Source organism: Sarcophilus harrisii, chromosome 6 (genome assembly GCF_902635505.1).
Source record: "Sarcophilus harrisii chromosome 6, mSarHar1.11, whole genome shotgun sequence".
Classification (NCBI taxonomy): Eukaryota; Metazoa; Chordata; class Mammalia; order Dasyuromorphia; family Dasyuridae; genus Sarcophilus; species Sarcophilus harrisii.
In genome coordinates, this window is record NC_045431.1 from 182,109,621 (window position 1) to 182,129,005 (window position 19,385).

The 19,385-nt window shown below is 35.2% G+C and overlaps 1 protein-coding gene across 4 annotated transcripts in view; it reads right to left on the reverse strand.

The window, feature by feature from the left end:
- Positions 1–6,490: 6,490 nt before the first annotated feature.
- Positions 6,491–19,385, reverse strand: part of AFAP1 (actin filament associated protein 1) — a 222,814-nt gene continuing 209,919 nt past the window's right edge. For all 4 annotated transcript variants that reach the window (XM_003773408.3, XM_031941769.1, XM_031941768.1 and 1 more), the window contains 4 exons: positions 18,613–18,777; positions 16,350–16,540; positions 13,743–13,907; positions 6,491–7,059 (listed from right to left, as the gene is read on the reverse strand). In XM_003773408.3, coding sequence (XP_003773456.1) covers positions 7,033–7,059; positions 13,743–13,907; positions 16,350–16,540; positions 18,613–18,777 — 548 coding nt within the window. In that variant the 3' untranslated portion in view covers positions 6,491–7,032. The remainder of the gene's footprint in view (positions 7,060–13,742; positions 13,908–16,349; positions 16,541–18,612; positions 18,778–19,385) is intronic.

A 19,385-nucleotide genomic window follows, 5' to 3' on the forward strand; every position in this document is an offset into this window, starting at 1 on the left:
GTCACGCCAAGGGGCGCCAGTCCATATCTACACCACATAAGACATTAGGAGAATTAAATAGAAAGGCAGAAAGTTCAAATGAAGCAACTAGAAAATGATGTCAATGGGGCCTCCATTTCAAACTTTTAAAAAACAAAGTTTTTTTTTCATGTTTTTCATGAATTAAATACATTGAGAAATCGTTAAAAGAATATATTTACAGTCAATCATCATGGGCACTGCCAACATAGTCAATAAAAAAAAAATAAACCAAAAAATTCTTTTTATGTTCCTTGCTTGTTTCTTTTACAGAGAATTTTAAATACGATTTTGCTTTTAGAAAATACAATAAGGAAATAATTACATTCTTAATATGAGAACATTATTTTACAACATATAAGTATGGTCAATTAATTTTGAAAGTGTCTAGAAGTGAAAAGAGTGGTGCTAAATGAAATGTTAATAATCTCTTTCTTGATTAGAAAAGTTGACACACAATTATCCTAATTAAAAAAAAAATCCACCAGCTTTGGTCCCTCAAAATTATGGTCTCATGATCCCTGCTTTAAAAATATTTTCCATGATCAAAACATACCTGACAGCATCATGGCATCTGTGTATAGAAATGTGAATAGTTTCAGAAGTACAGGTCTGTAACTATTTCAGGCAAAGGTGTTCAAAGTTATATATACTCAAGGACAATTTCCTATTTTAAAGAGATAGCTTTCCTGGCTAAAAAAGGATTTCCTCTTTTTCACATGGATTCTCCTAATACAAACAGACAAGTTTTATTACTGGGAGATAAGAATTCTGCCCAACATACATCAGCAAGTTTATTTCACAGTCTGATTGGACACAGTCTTTCAAGAAGGTCTTAAGCAAAGCTCAAGCCACTCCTTCCAAACTATGCCCTGAATTGGAAATACCTAACATTTTAATCAAAAATTAGATGTCAGCAAATAGTCCATATGATGATAGACCCATCTTAAACTATATCTGAAAATGTAGGAAAATGCTAAAAGCTAGCATGATTTTTGTCAATTAGTGGTGAGGTACCATGTCTGACAGTGAATGAGAGAATAGAAATTTAATGAAAACATTCCTCCTAGATGTGTCTTATTACAATTAATGGCTATTGAGTGCATGTTTTCATTATATTATTTACTCCCAAATGAACATACTTTAAATATGGAGTCATATGACCAATTTTCTGACACTATAGCTTCATTTTTGAATTGAAAACAGACATTAATCACTATGCTCTAATGATGTCAATACCTTAATTTAGAGTTTCTCATCATGACCATGGGTAGACGAGTTGGCCTAAATACTGCCAGGTAATCAACATCCAGTAGGTCCTATTTAAAACTTCTACCATAAAGTATAAAGCAGGAGATGGTTTTTCTGCTCATCTGAGATGGACTTAAAAAAAAAATGAAAGCCAACCATCTCCAACTGCTGTCCTAGGGAGGCCTTATATTAATTTCAACCATTTATTAACCATAGAACCTTTCTCAACTCCTCTTTTAGAAGTTAGTAACTCATTTTTTTTCCTTCTCCAAAACAATTTCTCAAATCACACGGAATATGTGATCGATAGTCAGATGACCTAAGTTCCAGGTCTGACCAGTTCTGTCCTTAAGCAGACCCTTCTCAGCCTCAACTTCCTCATCAGTAGAGAAGACACATTAATATTTGCCCTACTTATACTCAAAAAGCTATCCTAAGAAATGTTCTTTGTAAACTGTAAGAATAAGGACTATCCTCATTAAGTCCTCATTAGTAATGGATGGATTTTATTTTGGGAAACACCCAGAAATCATTTTGTACAATACAGACTGAATAAGGATTTTTCTGGTTGAAGAAGAGATAGCATTATAATACTAAAAATGAGTTTATTCCACGGCTCTCACATCATCTGTGAAGGACATTCCAGCAGATTGGAGAGCTAGGCTCTTAAGAAATGTTCCTTGATCTGATGGAATGTAAGCTTCTTGAAGAAAAGGGCTATTTGATTTTTGGCAGTGCCTGGCACAGAAGATAATTAATAAATGCTTGTTGATCAATTGATTAAGCCTATTGTCTCCCAAGGTAGTCACACTAAATTAGATAAACCTTTTGTGGTATTTCCTTTCTCTTATTTGGCAATCATATTTCCTACCCTACCACTACAGGGACATTTCCCTAGCTTTCCAGGGGTGGGAAAAACTCTCAGATTTGGCAATAAGGTTACCTGTCTCTGGATAGATTTAAGCCCTCCATGTAGATGATGATGAAAGGAAACCCTTTGGTTTTTCTATTGAACACTCCATATAGCAGCTGTGTTTGAATTTTTCTTGACATCATGACTTCCAAAAATAAAGTTGAGGGTAGATCTTGAGAGAAGATGGTTCCTCACCAATATAGAGTCAAAAGAAGGAAAATGGGTCTTTCTAGTATAGGGTTTCAAAGAACAAGTATATTGTTGAGCAGGGCAATGTCACTAGCCAGCTAAGGTTGGACACCTGACTCCTTTCCTAAGAATGGATTTTCAATTGCTGATATTACCAGTCAGGTGTGGGCTCCACTGCTCAGCCAAAAATGTGAGTCAGTCTGTGATTTGAAGAAACATTTTTAACATGGTTGGGAAGGACAATGCCAGTGTAAGATAAAATCTAGGAAAAACCGGTTTACTCTTCCTAGATCATCCTCCATAAGGGCTCCAAAAAGCCCACTGGGCTCACTTCTGCCCTTAAGATGCCAAGATGGCTAGTAAAAGGGCAAAATGTGGACCACATTTGGGAGGGTGTGTGTCAATGGAATTGATATCACCTTCTAAATTCTGACAAGAAGCCTAATTTGCATTTTAAATATGTACAGATATAAATTAAAAACAATATTTATTGAAAATATACAAATAAATAACTTACTTTGAAGCAAAATGCCTAAACTTATTTTCTAATCAAACTTTTTTTATTCTTAAATATTAAAGGGAACACTGGGTATCACTCATCAGGTGATATTCCCATGGATATGTGCTTTTTTTGTGGGGTGGCTCATTTAAAGTAGGCTCCATTGAACATAGCATAGTTTTGAGTGGGTTGTTTTTTTTTAAGTGGGCCACCCGCTTTAAAGTGTTCACAACTGAAAATGGATTACAAAGAAAAAAATTAGGTTGGGAGTCAGCAGACTTAGGGATATTCCTGGTTCTGTCAAAAACCAGATGTGTGACTTTTGGTAAGTCATTCTTCCAAGCCTCAGTTTCCTTAACAATAAAATGAGAGGATTGGATTAGAGCAGTAGTTCTTAATCTTTTCTGTCACAGACCCTTTTAACAGTCTAGTGAAGCCTTTGGACTCCTCCTCAGAATAATATTTTTAAATACATAAAATAAAATGCATAGGATTGTAAAAGAAAATAACTATATGGAAATACAGTTATCAACTAAAAAAACAAAACAAAAAAAAAAAAAAAAAACACACACACAAGGAAGGTCACGGACCCTAAGTTAAGAACTCCTGGATGAAAGGATCCTTGAGGTCCATTCTAGCTCTAACATTCGATGATCCCATATTGGCATATTGCCACCATGTTATCAAGACTGTTACATGCTAGAGTTATCAGCACCATAATAATAAAAGGGATAGGATTAAGGATATAGGTTTATTGATTTCTTTGTAACTAGAGATATTAGGTTAAAAACAATTAAAACTTTGAATTGTGTGCCTGGAGAAGGCTGCCAATCACAAGAACAGAGAGGGGAGACTGGTCCAGTGCCCTTGATGACTAACTCTGCTGATGACTTAAAAGGTAGTGAGCTCTCCATCACTAGATGTCTTCAAACAGAAGATCATAGGTTAGAGGCTGAATTAGCTTTAACCCTCATTTTACAGGAGACTGAGGTCCAGAGAAGGGAAGTAATTTGGATGAAATTACCTAGTTACTAAGTAAAAAACCTGAATTTGAACTCAGATTCTCTGATGTCAAATCCAGGGTTCTTTAATGGATACTATGGGCTGGTCATCCCCTGTGAAGGGGAGTCCTGCTTCAGAAAGAAGTAAGTTTGATGGACTCTGATGTTCCCTTGCAAACTCAAAGCCTACTATTCTGGGATTTGTCTTAAAGATGACAATTAATCACTAATTTTATGATGCCCATTTTGTACTTTAAAAAAATTTTAAAAACATTTTCTTGTTGAATAAGGTATAGTATTAGTTAACCCTCAAAAGAAGGAAATCTGTTGTTGACTGAACTGCTTCCCTTTAAGGGATATTTTCACATTTCTGCAGGGATACAAAATGGACATGGCTTTGGTTAACTGACAATGGACAAATTTCCCACCAGCCCTTCCTCCCCTTACCCTAGTCATCCAATAGAAAAAATTCCTTTAGCATCTTCCTTCAGTCACAAAAGTTTCAAGCTCACATAACCAAACGTTTCCAGGATCTCTCCTCTTCCCTTTTAGAGAAATTGCTCTTCAAAATCTGTAGGCTATGGATCCTCTCATTTAGCTCTACCATTTTATGGCAATTTTTTTAGGGGTTGAAAGATAACAAACATTGATGTCAATTTTCTGAATAATTTCTTAATATTTACTTGAGCCAAATTTGATAAACCAGAATGGTAGGGGTACTAATGGCTATTCTGAATAACTAAGTCAAGGACTACTTGTGTTTTGATCTTTGCTGTTAAAAATCTTTCTAAAACTTCAGCATCTCTTTTCCCATTTTAGCAAAGATTCCTCCTCTGTAAAATGAGGAATTTGGGTAATAGGATTTCTCAAGCCCCTTTGAGCTCTGAAATGGATAGGATCAGAGAATTAGATCTGGAAAGAATAATACCAAAAAAAAAAAAATTATTCCATTCCATCCAACTTTTTCATTACAGATGAAAAAACTGAGTCCCAGAGATTTGGCCAAAATTACAGGTTAGTAGTATGACCAGGATTTGAACTCCGTACCCATTGTTCTTTCCATGACATTATAAGTGATTTATGCCCCCAATGATCTCAATCAGAATCATTATTTTTGATACTTATTCTCCTTATATTGACAGTACAAGACTAAGTTCAATGTGTGCTGACCTTGTAGCCTTGTAGCACTCTTTGAACAAATATTTGATATCAACTTGTTTTCTTCACCAACTCATTTAAGCAATATTTGCTGAGTACCTACTACGTGCATTTAAGAACTGTGTAAGAAAAAGGAATAAAACATTCAAATCCCTCCCCTTTTATTGTTTGATTAATTCTCATAAAACTCCCAGCTCATTGAAGTGCCTCACCATATTCACTTTTAGGGGAAAAGAGCTGGCCTGTTCATAGTAGGGTGTATTTCTGCAGCTGACTTTGCCTAGTTAGTCAGTCAGCATATTATCCTTTTCCCAAAAAAGGTAATTCAAGACAATGACACTACTGGAACCCTAGGGAGCTAAGGGAGGCAACAGTACAGGAAAGAAAACAATGGATTAGGAGGTAGAAGATCCCAGTTCTAGTCTATATCAGTCTTTTAATAGCAATATGATCTTGCTTCCACTTTCTTGGACTCAATTTCCTTCACTGTAAAATGGATGATGTCCTTTTCAGTTTTCACAGTCTATTTCCTGAGTAATCTTCCTACTGGTATATTAGGAGAAATCAAGTTCTCAGATCTGCCATCTTCTCCACCATTGTTAGCCCTTTTCTCTCTTTGATACAATAACCCCATCCCCTTCTCCACAAAAATAAAATTAAATAAAAAAAATTAACTGTGGAAAATAACATCATCTTAAAAGACCAATAAGTCTGCTGCTGGGGAGGAAAAAAATACACAGCCAAGTCTGGCACCATATTAAGGCTCTAGATCAATAAATCAAAGAGAAGAGCCTGGAAGTGTCCCAAACCTACTTTCTTCCCAGGGTCAGAACTCATCAAAAGATTGATCCAACCAAATCCATCAGGGCTGATAAGCTGTGACATTTGCAACTTCATCAGGTAGTAAATCAAACTTGCTTCTCTTCTGTCAGAATCACTCCTAGTGACAAGCTCTTGGAGAAAGGGAATATGGAAAAGATAAAGATTTGAGAGACAGGAGGGAGAGGGAAAAGGAATATGGGGGTGGGGCAGAGGAGGTCAAACTAATGAATCAAAGAATTAATAGCACTTTGCTGCCTTTCAAAAGCAGTACAAAATACAAACTATGATACAAAAGATCTCTGAAGATGCCAAGTGCTTTTAGAAAAACACACACATATACAATACACAATAAAGAGAAACATTATTTAAAAAAAAAAAAAAATGCAGCTAAAAATGGCAGCTTTTCATGTCCCAGTGAGAAAAGCATCTGTCCAAAGGTGGGGAAAAAATAGGAAAGAGAGGAAGAATTGTTTCACATCACAGTTATTTCATTCCAAAATCTCTAATGACTAGAGGGAAAGGGCATGATAAGGGTGGGGAAGGGGGAAGAGAGGGATCTCCTGAACCAGACATTCAGCTCATGCCAGCAGTCCTATCACATTGATCAACATGCTTCCTGACGCTCTTTTTCAAATAAGATCATCCATGATGGATCAGATCCTGGCTCTGCCCAAACCTAGAGCCATCCGCACCTGTGGAAGTCCTACTATAAAACTCCCCCAGATACCAATCCAAGAATTTTGCCTGGAGCCCATCCAGCTTCACTCCTGTGATCCGGTTCAATTTGAGCCAAGGCAGTTTAAAAGTCATTATTTAATTAGTTTAAAAGACATAACCTTTTCCATTACAATTCTTTTGCTCCTTTTCTGTAAATTATTGTTGTTCTTTTTTTTCTTCCCAAGGATACTTTGTGTGTGTGTGTGTGTGTGTGATTTTTTTTGTCTTCTTCTTTTAACAAACTTGGAAATGAGTTTCATAAGTAAATAATTATTTTTAAAAGGGCACCATATACAGTAGAAAGATACAAGTGGAGCGAAAGTCAAGTTACTGGCACCTGAGCAGAATTACAAAATCTCTGATGCTATACTGCTTGACGTCATATTTAGAGTTGAGTCTCCTGTTCATCTGAGTCTTGGTTGGTAAGGCCTTCTAGAAGGTGTGTACTTTTTCCACCATTCTATTTATGTCCCATTTTTCAATTCCCATTCCTAGAAAAATAAACAGAAGAGTGAAATAAACAAAAAGACCTGGGCAGAGATCATTATTCCAAGAATTATGACTACTTATTTAATCCAGTTCATATTTATTAAGTGACAACTATTTGTAAGACCCAGTGTAAGCCATAGTTTAAATTATTTTAATGTTTTATGGATGCAATTTTAAAATTTTATATTTCCCCAATTACATGCAAAAACAATTTTTATCCTTCATTTTTTATAACTTTTGAGTTCCAAGTTCTCTCTCACACTCTTTTACCTTCACAATCACTAAGAAGGCAAGTAATTTGATGAGGATTATATATGTGCAGTTATGCAAATCATATTTCCACATTAATCTTGTGAAAGAAAATAGACAAAAATACAAACAAAATGATATTATGCTTTGATTTGTATTTGGATTCCATCATTTGTTTCATTTTCCACTATAGAACCTTCAGAATTGTCTTAGATCATTCTATTGTTGAGAATAGTTAAGTCTCTCACAGTTGATCATTGAACAATGTTGCTATCATTGTATATAATTTTCTGGCTCTGCTCATATCCTTGTATCAGTTCATGTAAATCTTTCCAGGTTTTTCTGAAATCACCCTGCTTACTACTACTTTCAGCAAAATAGTATTTCTTTACAACCATACACTCCAATTTGTTCAGCCATTCTTTATGAGTACATATTTTAAAAATATCAATGTCATTTCCTACTATCAGCAGAATATTCACTTTTAGAAGTACTATTGACAGAAAACAAACCAACATTGACCATGTCTGGTCAATGGGGATCTCCCCATTGAGATATGCTATAATCTCATTCCAAACCATTTGTTTATAACTTCTATAAAAAGAACTTCTATAAATGGTTCATCATCAGTCCTTTGGAGCAGAAATTAGTCACTGTGATCAGAATTCTGATTCAAATCATAAAATTCACTGGTTCAACTAACACTTAAGGCCTATAAACATGGTCTTATATTAATTCAATTACATCCATTGACATCTATTAAATATCTATTGTTTTTGAGACTATGTGCTAAGCTCTGGGGATATGCAGAAATTTCCAGAATTTATAAATTTATATTTTAACATGGGAGTAGGAGGTATAACAGAAACGGTCATCTTGTCTACTACATTTGTTAAATACTTACTATATGCCAGACATTAGGGCTAAGCTCTGAGATACAAATAATGACAAAACAATACAAAATGTCCTCAGAAAGCCCACAATCCAATAGGGGAGACAACAGGTAAACACCATATATAAACCTAATCTGTCTAGCATAAAATTGAGGAATAATCTCTGAGAGAAAGTATTTAGATTAAGGGGATCTGGGCAAGGTTTCGTGAAAATAAAATGTAGTAGCAATAACCTAGATAGGGATGACAAGGGACAAAGATCCCTTGTAATTGGGAGATGAAACAAGGCTTTGTGAAGGATCAGTAGTATCTCAATTGAATATCCTATATGACTGGTAAGAATCAGATTGAGAGGACCAAAGTATTCAAAGATGGAAGGTAACTGGAAAGATTGAAAAGAGGCCCAAAAGATTAAGAGACTTGGCTATGATCCTATAGTTAAAAAGTAGCAAAGCCAAAATGTAACTACAAGTCTTTTGGTCCCAAATCAAGTGATCTTAATTGGTTGACTGGTTTCTATTGCACCTGTCACTGATGAAAAAGAATATGACACAGCTTCTTTCCTAGGATCTAGATTTCTGTGGGCCAGCATCTCTAGCATGACATAAACCAAAATGTAAAAACTCCCCCTACCCTTCTCTGTCCCCTCCAAAAAAGTCCCTTTCACTCCTAACCTTAACTATCATACAACATAAGTATGAGAATTGTAGACCATTTAATACTACTAGACATTCTGATTTAAAGTCCCTTCTATGTTCCAGATTTTTATTCAACTACTATTAATAGTGGGAGGTAAAGCTGTGTGATAGAGCAATAGACCTGGTGTCAAAGAACTTGGCTCAGAATCAGCTTTTCCACTTAATGGGTGGACATGTTCCTGAAATGAAGGAGGGAATGGTAGTGGTCATAGGGAGATTAATATTCTCCAATGTCTTAACTTTAAATTATATGATTTTACTTCTTGATCTCATCTAAAGAATAGGGTAATTGGATAAGTTCCCCTCCAGTTCTGACACTGTGATTCTGCAGTTATTAATATATTTTATATATATTATATAATATACACTGTTATACATTATATTCTATATAACATTATATATTAATATATTACTGTATACAATGTACAGTATTGCATGTGCATTATATAAGTATATATTATATACAATATATTTACACATAATATACATTACATATACAATTATCAGTATACTTTATATATAATATGCATTATATTACACATAAAGATATAGATATATGTATATAACATTTTATATACATTATTTCTTTATCCTCACAACAATCCTGTGAGGTAGGCAAAGCAAATGTTACTAGCTCCATTTTATATATGAAAAAAACTGAAGCTGAAAAAGAATTAGTTACCTATCCAAAGCCATAAAGCTGCAAAATGTCAGAGTCATGACTCTCACCCAGATCTTCCCATTCTAAATCAGGGATGCCTTCCATGATATCAAAAAGCCTAAGTATAATACCAGAGCTTCAGTCCCTTAGAACTGTGAGAATCTATGGTTCTGTGAGCCTTTTCAGTTTGAGTTTCAGTGAGAATTTTATATGGGTGAGAGACATTTACTAGTCATGAAATGGGAGTATGGGGAAGTTATTTCTCTTCTCTGAGCTGTAAAATAACAGTGTTGGATCAGAATACCTCATCTAAGTTTCCTTCTAGCTTTGGAATTCTAAGACCTCATTCAATTCTTTCAACATAAAGTATGACTGAAAATTCATTGACTTGATAGACATTTATTGAGCTTATTTGCGATACTGTGCAAGGATTGGGTGCTACAGATATGAAAAATAAGAGTCCTTTTTTCCAAGGGGCTTACAACTTATCACAGGGATATGACATATACAAAAATAAGAATATGACTTCATAAACCCTCAGAAGTCTAGTGTGATGGTGACCAAGGAAATGGACACTTTTAGGAGTGCTTTGCTTTACTGGCTGAAGTCAGTCTTTCAAGAATTGAAGTCACAACAGTGAACCCACCTCGGTTTCTGTAGTTTTCTTTGAATCAAAAATTGCCTTGGCAAAAAATGAAATCTAAAAGGAATACCACAAAAGCTTTTTTTCCTTTGCTATCAATAACAAGGACTGTGTCATAGCATAGTCTACTTCTAAACATCTATCTCAGCCAAATGTCACAATTCACTAGAATTTTATATGCCTTACTAAATATTAGAGGAACCACAAAATATGCCAGGTGAAGATTTTTGCGGAGTGCAGTTGAAGATAAGAGCATCAGTTCTAATTTCTTTAATACCCTTAACAATGCACATGATCTGGAAAGAAGAGTTTCAGGCTACTATGAATACCAGATGTTCCAGAGATTGTTTATATCTAAAATGATCAGGGAACTTTCCAAAGAAACACATTAGACTCTAGGAATTTTGCCAGTGGTTAACACCCATATTTCTATCCAATAACAACTCCATTGTTCAGGAAAATACATAAATTCAGCCTATTCAGAATAGGCCCCAGTGGTTGTCATGTGAATTATGTTTGTTCAATAGTAAAAATAATGACATCAATTAGAGAGTTTAATAGGGTTAGTGATGTGAAAACTCCAAGGCTGGCATTCATCGGAACAAATTAAATTAATCTGATTTCACCACTAATATAATCATATGTATCATGCTTTACATGAGCAAGTATGTTTTCAATGACTGTCATTCTGTACTATTTCTTTTGACATCAACTGGAAATGATTCTATTGGGAAGTTTTTTTTAATCCTTTTCCTTTCCTTTCTTTTCTTCCATATTTTTTCTGTCATAAAAAAAGCTATTAACATAATTAGTGGCTACTCCTACTATTCCTTGTAATTCCTGCTGCAGGAAAAGCTAAGGCTGGTGGATTGCTTGAGCTCAAGAGTTCTGAGCTACAGAAGGTTAAGCTGTGTGTAATTATATACTCTGTTTGCCCCAATATGATCGATCTCTAAGAATAGGGCATCAACAAGCTGCCTAAAGTGGGGAAAACTAGCCCATGTCATAAATGGAATAGATCATGTCAATGATCTCTCAGGCCAATTAATGTTAGAATTAGACCTAGAAATAACTACTGTATTTTTAGACTGAACAAGTCTTACTCATTCAATCTTCTGTCTCTTGAATCTCTCACTATTCTTTTCTCTGTGTCTGTCTTACACACACACACACACACACACACACACACAGTTGAATAGGTTATCTCCACATAACCTCATGATTTTTTTTTCTAAATACAGAGAAAGAAATACATGAGGAAGTGGTATGGGGAAAGGGCTAGGATAGAAATTTATGAATGGTGTCACTGCATTTAGTTTGCTTCTCCTTTGTAGGTATTTTCCTTACTCTCCAAAGAACTATTTAAGGCAACAAGTCTTATAATTGAACACATTTTTTTCCCCAAAGAAGTGGCACTATATTAATTAAGAAGCAAAAATTCATCTACTCTCTATTCAACTTAGAGTGGCATGGTTCTTTTAGATTTCTGGGATGATGCACAGAAAGACAGAAATTGCTTAAAAGTTATAATATTTTCTTTTCTTCACTTCATCTCTTTGAGAATCAGTTTTTCCACCTATGAAATGGGGGTGATAATCATAGGATCATAGATCCAGAAATAGGGGGAAACACTTCATTTTTAGATGAGGAATCTAAAAAGTTTACAGAGGATAAATGATCCAGGTAGAGAGGTCGGGGGGTTAGGGGTAAACCCAGAACCTATACCTCAAGAACCAAGGATTTTTCTAATGTCTCACATAGTACCTCCCCTTCCTCCTGAGCACTGTGAACAGGAAATTACAACAAATGCAAGGTCTACTTAGATAATGTTAAAACAAGCAAGTAAGAGTTTTTAGAGGGATGTGGTATAGTAAAAAGGAAAGATCATCTAAAATATTCCTCAAAGACCTCCCCCTAGATGGGAAAGGGATAAAGAAGAAGATATCACAACTACATCATAGAATCTTTTTTGCTGGAAAAGACCTTAGATATTATTAAGTCCACTCCCTAGCTGAATATATATTAAGTAGAAAGCAGTCTGGCAGAAATTCGGTTTAGACAAACATCTAATACTACCTCAGTCCCAAATAGATATATACTTATATATAAAAGTTCACTTAAATAAACAAAATAGAGGAAGATAGAAGAAATTATCTTCCAAGTCTGTAGAATGCAGAGAATGAAGAGAAGTTCATGACCAAATAAAGATCCCAAAGGACTGGATAATTTTGATTATATGAACTTTTTTAAAGTTTCTGTACAAATAAAACATGCATCTAAGATTAGAAAGGAATTAGGAAGTGATTCAAAATTTCACAAAGAGCAATTTTTCCATTGACAAGTGGTAGAAAGGATATGAAAATAGGCAGTTCTTAAAAAAGAAATCCAAGCATTCAATAGACATGAAAAAATGTTCCAAATCACTAATAATTAAAGAAAAGAAAATTAAAGCAACTCCAAAGTTTCATCTCATACCATTGCATTGATAAAGTTGACAAAAAAGGAAATGAAAAAGGCTAGAGGGTCTGTGGGAAAATAGATTCATTTTTATACTGTTGGTAGAGCTGTTTATCACCCTTGTCATTCTCGAAAGAAATTTGGAAGCATTCCCAAAACATCACTAAGTTTTTAAATACTTTAGCTCAAGTAACTCTATTAGGTCTATTCAATGAAAGAAGAGAAGGATCCATCTATACAAAAATATTTAAAGTAATATTTTATAGAGAAAAAGAACTAACAGAGTACCCATCATTGAGGGATGGCTGAACAAATTATGGCATATGAATGTAATGGAAGTCCCTTTCAGAGAAGCCTAAGAAAATTTGGATGAATCTAGATCTAGATATAGAATAAAGTTTAAAACAATCAGGAGAACAAGTCAAACAATAGAAATGACATAGTAAAGACAAAATAAAATGATCAACCATTATTCTAGAGGAACAGGGATGAAACATGCCACAAATACTCTGACAAGGTCCATGAGGGAATTTCCTTTGCTTGGCTATGTATATTTCCTGCAAGAATTTTATTGTTTTTTTTTTCTTTATGGGGAGAAGGGTGGAGGTAAGAGGAAGAGAAAATAAATGTTTATGAATTGAAAAAAAATTTAAGACAAAAATAGTAGAAATTTAGAGTCTTACCTAGTACATTAATAATGTTTTATCATTTCAGAGAAAGGAAGTGCTCAATCTGCCCAAAGATACTGAGCTAGTTGAAGAAAGAGCTAAGCCTAGAACCCAAGTATCCAGATTCTCATTTCTCCTCCCACTATGTCATGCCCTTTTGATTAATGTTTTCATATTACCAGCTTCACAGACATAAACATAAATAGATAAATAACTATTTATACATAATTCAAATCTATGTCATTCTTTGAGTGTAAAATCTCTAACCCCCTTAATTCATCTGGAAGTCTACAGGTAATTCAAAGGACAGGGACTGTGACCAAATCCTGATGTTTTCTTTCAGATTCTCTGGGGGGACCTGAAAGGTTCTATTTTGTCCAATTCTGATGGTTCTGATAAAGCCAGAGGACTCTCACCTTTGCCTTCCTCAGGACATGACCTCGGCAAGGAGAGTTTCCGGATGTCGGAGGGTGTCGTTTTAGAACTGCTGCACTGTTCACTGGCATTGAACATTCAGTGTCGCTGGTATCACAACTTGAGATGGGAGAGTTTTCCAAAGTTCGGTGCCTAAAAACTGGAGACTGATAGCACAGAGAATGAAAATCCCACATGAGGCACAGTTTCCTGATGGTTTATATTCTTCCAGAGCACATTTTATTTTTAATGCAGAAAATGGCTCTTGGAAGGCAGCCATGATCCAATTGAAAGAAAGTTCAGAACTGAACCTGAAACCTGACTGCCTGCATGACTTTGAGCAAATTCCCTCCTCTTCCAACCTTATTCTCCCCATTAACAATGAGGGACCTGGACTAAATGTTCTCTAAAGACATTTTCATCTCAAAATTTTATGGCACTATGAAAAAAATAAAAATAATAATCTACGTCATTGCTAGAATTCTTTCTACTTTCATATATTTTCCTTTTTGTCTATGTAATGCTAGGAGGGAAATCAACTTAAAGAAGCAATTAAGAACAATGATAACTAGGAGTAACAATTGTGGAGAATCCAATAACAGAGCATAGAAATGTGAGCTGGAAGTGAAGTTGGAGAATACTTAATTCAATATCCTTGCTTTACAGATAGGGAAAAAAGAAATCCAAAGAGTGACTTGTCCAAGATAACTTAAACAGCAAGTAGCAGATCCAGGATCCAAAACCTTGGCTATTCAGAAATTTTTCAACTATCCCACACTTGAACATCTTTCATAGAATTCAGTCATCTTTACTGGTCTTGTATCTATGAAGGATGTATTTAGAATATAATCTGCCTGTTCATCCTTCTATCCACAATTCACAGAAATATATACCTATATTCAAAGGTATTTGTGAGTGATAAACTCAAAAGTGAGCCATGACAAAATATATCTTTTAGGCCATGGCCACCATGAATACCTGTTACCAATTCTCTCTACCCTACCCAACACAAGTAATTAATTAATCCCTCTGTAGAAAGTAGTCATGATCTTAAGTTTTCCCAAATGAGATCTCCTAAGAATCAAAGGTTTAAACTCTAAAAATATTTCTTTTTATTTATTATTCCTAGAGGAATATTTATTTAAGCACAGGCCAGGGACTCTAAAAAGTTCTTTGGCAGAAGAGTATTCTAATCATCATTAAACCAGATACCTCTAAGTTCCTCCAAGAACTCATTGACATATGGATATGCTTATTTTCATTTATTACCCAGAGTTTCTTTAAACCATGATTAGTTATAGTAGTATTCTGGTGGTGGAAAAGTCATCCCCACCCCAAACCCTCTCCTTCTCTCCACATGTTTAACCAGGCAAAAATGTCAACTAAACAAGTCAGTAAATTGATGCTAAATCACATGTATTATCCTAAGATTCAGAGCTCAAAGAGAGATTAGAGATCATTTAGATTAACCCTTCACTGTACAAATGAGGAAACTGAGGATCAGAGGGTTAAAGTGACTTGGAAATAGTTAGACAACAAGGATTCATATCCAGATCTTCTGAATCCAAATCTATTACTTTGATCCATGACACCCTGCTAAGATTACACTATACAATCACAATGCATATGATTACAAGGTTAAAAAAAATATATGGGAAAGAGAGGCACCAATAGGTGATAAGTAAGTCTCTAATGCTCTAGAACTGCTTTGTCCTGGCCATATTGACCCAATGGTGGTCAGTTATAATTTTATTAGCAGCTTTTCTCAAGAAGCCCCATTATCCACAGGGACTGATTATGGCAAAGGCTAGAGGCAGTGATAGTGATCAAAAGGCAAAGGGAAAAAAAGGATAAGAAATCCAAAAGGAAGAACTAATGAAATGTTTGCGAGTGAGAAGAAAACTTGCCAACATATCTTAATGCTATCCATCAAAATGGCAACCTTGTGGTTTTCATTTTGGCTTTCATTTCCTTCACTAGAAGAAGAAAAAATGACAGAGGAGAGATTCGGGAAAATTGACAGTCAAGCTTTCTTTAAAAGACCCACATGGAAACCCAACATGAAAAGCTACTAGAAGATGCCCATGACCTCATGTAGGCCTACATGAAGAAGAGTGAATGATTTTTTAGCTTTCATAAATTACTCTTGATACTTTTTTCTCTTATTAACTCAGATTTGACTCTAAATCTAGAACCAGTCTCATAAGAGGTTAAAAAAACCCAACTATCTAGGCATATATGCTATAAAACTGTGACATTATTCAAATAGCAAAAACAACAAGTATTATTTCACTGAGATAAAGGGCATGACAACAGTGAAAAGGGGGCTTTGGAATCTGAGGATCTGAGTTCAAATCTTGCCTCAGGCACTTACTAATTGTGTGATGATGAGCAAATTTTGGCTCATTTTCCTCACAAGTAGGAGGCTGAATGAGACGATTTTTAAGATCCTTGCAGCTCCAAAAATATAATTCTATGATAATATATAATTGCTAATTATAATTAATATTAACAACACAACAATTGTGATAAAAATAATCGTCACTGACACTGCTGTTTTCTAACTATAACCTCAATAATTGCTGTTTGTAAGGACCAAGAGACCTTACCTGGGGACTGGAGGTTCCAGATTTGGGCTCAATTGCTAGGCCCAGGGTGATCCCCCCTGCCAAGGCCTTCTTCAAGCTTTCTTTGACCTCTGTGAGTTCCAACTCCAGATTGACACGCTCTGTCTCCTTCTGTTTACACTCCTCCTCCAGCTTTTTCAGTTTATCTTCTAGAATAACTTGGGTCTTCCTGCCTAGAACCCCAAGAAAAAAGATTCTTTCAATCTCAGGAAAAGATTTTCAGAATCAAAAGGAAAATGACTTCCCAAACCAGGTCCAGAGGTGAATTAAGAAAAAAAAAAAAAGCTTCTCTATTTAAGAAAGTGACCAAGTCTGTTTCAACTTCACACTTATTAAGTTTTAGAGCAAAGTCCTGATTTTTAGACATAGTCAGCTTGATGCAGTGAAAAGATCATTAGACTAGAAGAAAGAAGAAAGAGTTCTGAGTTCTCACCTTGACATTAACTAGGAGTCTAATTTTGGACAGAGGCAGTTAGTAGTTAAGTAGTTAAAGTTACTGATCTGAAATCAAGAAGGCCTTGCCAGCTGTGTGATCCTGGACACATCACTTATCCCTGAATCTCAGTTTCCTCATCTGTAAAATGAGCTGGAGAAAGCAATGGCAAACCACTTCAGTATCTTTGCTAAGAAAACTCCAAAGGGTGTCATAAAAAGCCAGAAATGATTGAAATTACCAAACAATAACCAAGTCATTCCGTTTCTCTGTGTTCTAGTTTTCTCTTTTCTAAAATGACTCCTGTAAAAATACAGCCCCCTTTCTACCTACACAATTCTGGGACTTTAGTACTCAAACTATAAGGAAGTATAGTTTGCCAGAAGGAAATAGGGACCCCTCCAGTTCTAGATTTATGATATCTAATTACATATTTAGATTTATACTGGTATTTTCCTTCATTTGCCCAGTTCTCCTCAATGATGTCTGTTAATTTCAGATATTCTAGTTCCTCTGTTTTTGTTCCTGTCAGAGCCTTCAGCAGTAACCTCACTTGCCTTAAGAGCTCAACAAACACTAACCCTCATTTGTATGGGACTATAAGGAATCACTCTCTCTTGCTCCATATAAAAGCTCTTTGAGATAGGTGATTATTAATTAGAAATTAAATACATTATTCCTATTTTATGGAGAAAAATCCTAAAATGGGAGCATCTCCCCCACTTCTTTCCCTCATCCATGATGTGAGAGCTATCCCTTTGTCTTCAAATATCTCAGAGCACTTTATTTGGAATTTTCCTATACACTCATCTTCTCTCCTCCCTCCCCCCACATCACTTATTTATATAAATGTCCTTCTCTACCCTTAGATTATAAACACATGAAAATAGGGTCATTTAAAAATAGAAGAATTTATTTGATATCTACCACATGGTAGTTACTCCTAACCCATTTAAAATTATTGTCTTGTTTGATACTCACTATGATCTTGGGAAATAAGTGTTATTTTAACTATTCTCATTTTACAGATGAGGAAACTGAGACTAAGAGAAGGGACATACCTTGCTTAGGGTCACACAGCTAGGAAGTATCTAAGGTCTAATTTCAGCTCAAGGCTTCCTGACTTCATTCTATTTACTACTCCATCAGACTTCACTCTTAGCCCCTAACTCAGTGTCTTATACAAACTAAGCTTATGATAAATGTCATTTGAGGTTTTCTACCATTCCTATTATCAGTACAACTAAAAAAAAGCAGAGAAGAAATTCTATATCTTCCTTAGTATCATTCTTGAGCAATTTCTTTGATACTGTAATGGGTACCAGTCATGCCAGCCCAATAACAGGCAAATCAAGTCTGAAGTTCAAATACTCATCCTCAAATCCCTACCCTCACCCTCATTCTAAAGACTTCCCTAGCTCCTCAGTCCTATACTGATTTCTCCTTCCCCAACTCATAAATTTTGGTACCAATTATTTTGATATTAAAGATATTAAGATGATAGAAACCATCTTCTAGGGCAAGGAAGCAAGAAAAAATCGAAAACTTCCTATTTGCCAGTATCTAAATTTTGTTTTTGCAAATACATGAGTATGAATAATTATCATCATGCTTGTAAATTAAACTAATAGATAACACATCACCGCACTGATTTACCCTTTGCTGAATTCATTCTACTGAATATCATCCACCATCTTTATGAGAAGAAAATCTTGTTGGCTTTAGATATTTTAAATTTTAAAAAAATGTAACAGGGAGGGGGCCAGAAATTCTAACCGTATTCTAAGACTAATCAAACTGATTTTTTCATACCAGCATTCACTTCAATGGCTGCCCTAAGATCTTTTCTTTCTTTTCGGAGCTGAGCCAGACGGTTTCGTAGAGTTTCCTTCTTCCTTAGCAAGTCCTCTTCTTTGGTCTGCAGCCTCTTGGCATCTGCTTCTACACGGTTCTTACCATATTTGTACTGGTCAGCATCTTAGGGAAAAAATGAAAATGGTCAATTATATTTAATTCATTAGATGTCAGAGTAGTTCAAACTTGCTAGGCCAGACAATTTGAAGAAATGGACTTTTTCTTTTCTTTTTTTTAAAAGCCTTGACATAAACCAAATATACAGACAGGTGAGTTTATATGAAAGTATGAGATGACTGCCTCACATACTCCCAAACACTCTGAATCAAATCTAAACTGATTGAGATTTAGAATAGTCAGGGTAGTTAAATGGCACAGTGAATAGGGCACCAGATCTGCTGTTAGGAAGACTGCGTTCAAATCTGACATCAGACACTTTATTTTACTGGCTGTGTGACTCTGGGCAAGTCATTTAACCCTAACTGCCGGATGGATGGAAGGAAGGGTGTGTGTGTGAGACAGTGAGACAGAGAGAGAGAGAGAGAGAGAGAGAGAGAGAGAACATGAATAATCTATACTGGAAAAAAAGGTCTCTCAGTCCTTTTATCCTTGCAATGTACAACAAGAAGTTGTACATTTTAAACCAGATGTGAACATGCTACTTTCTCTGGAAGAAACTTACATTCTAATTGAAGAAATAGCTAAATATATAAATTTCACAGCATAAAGTG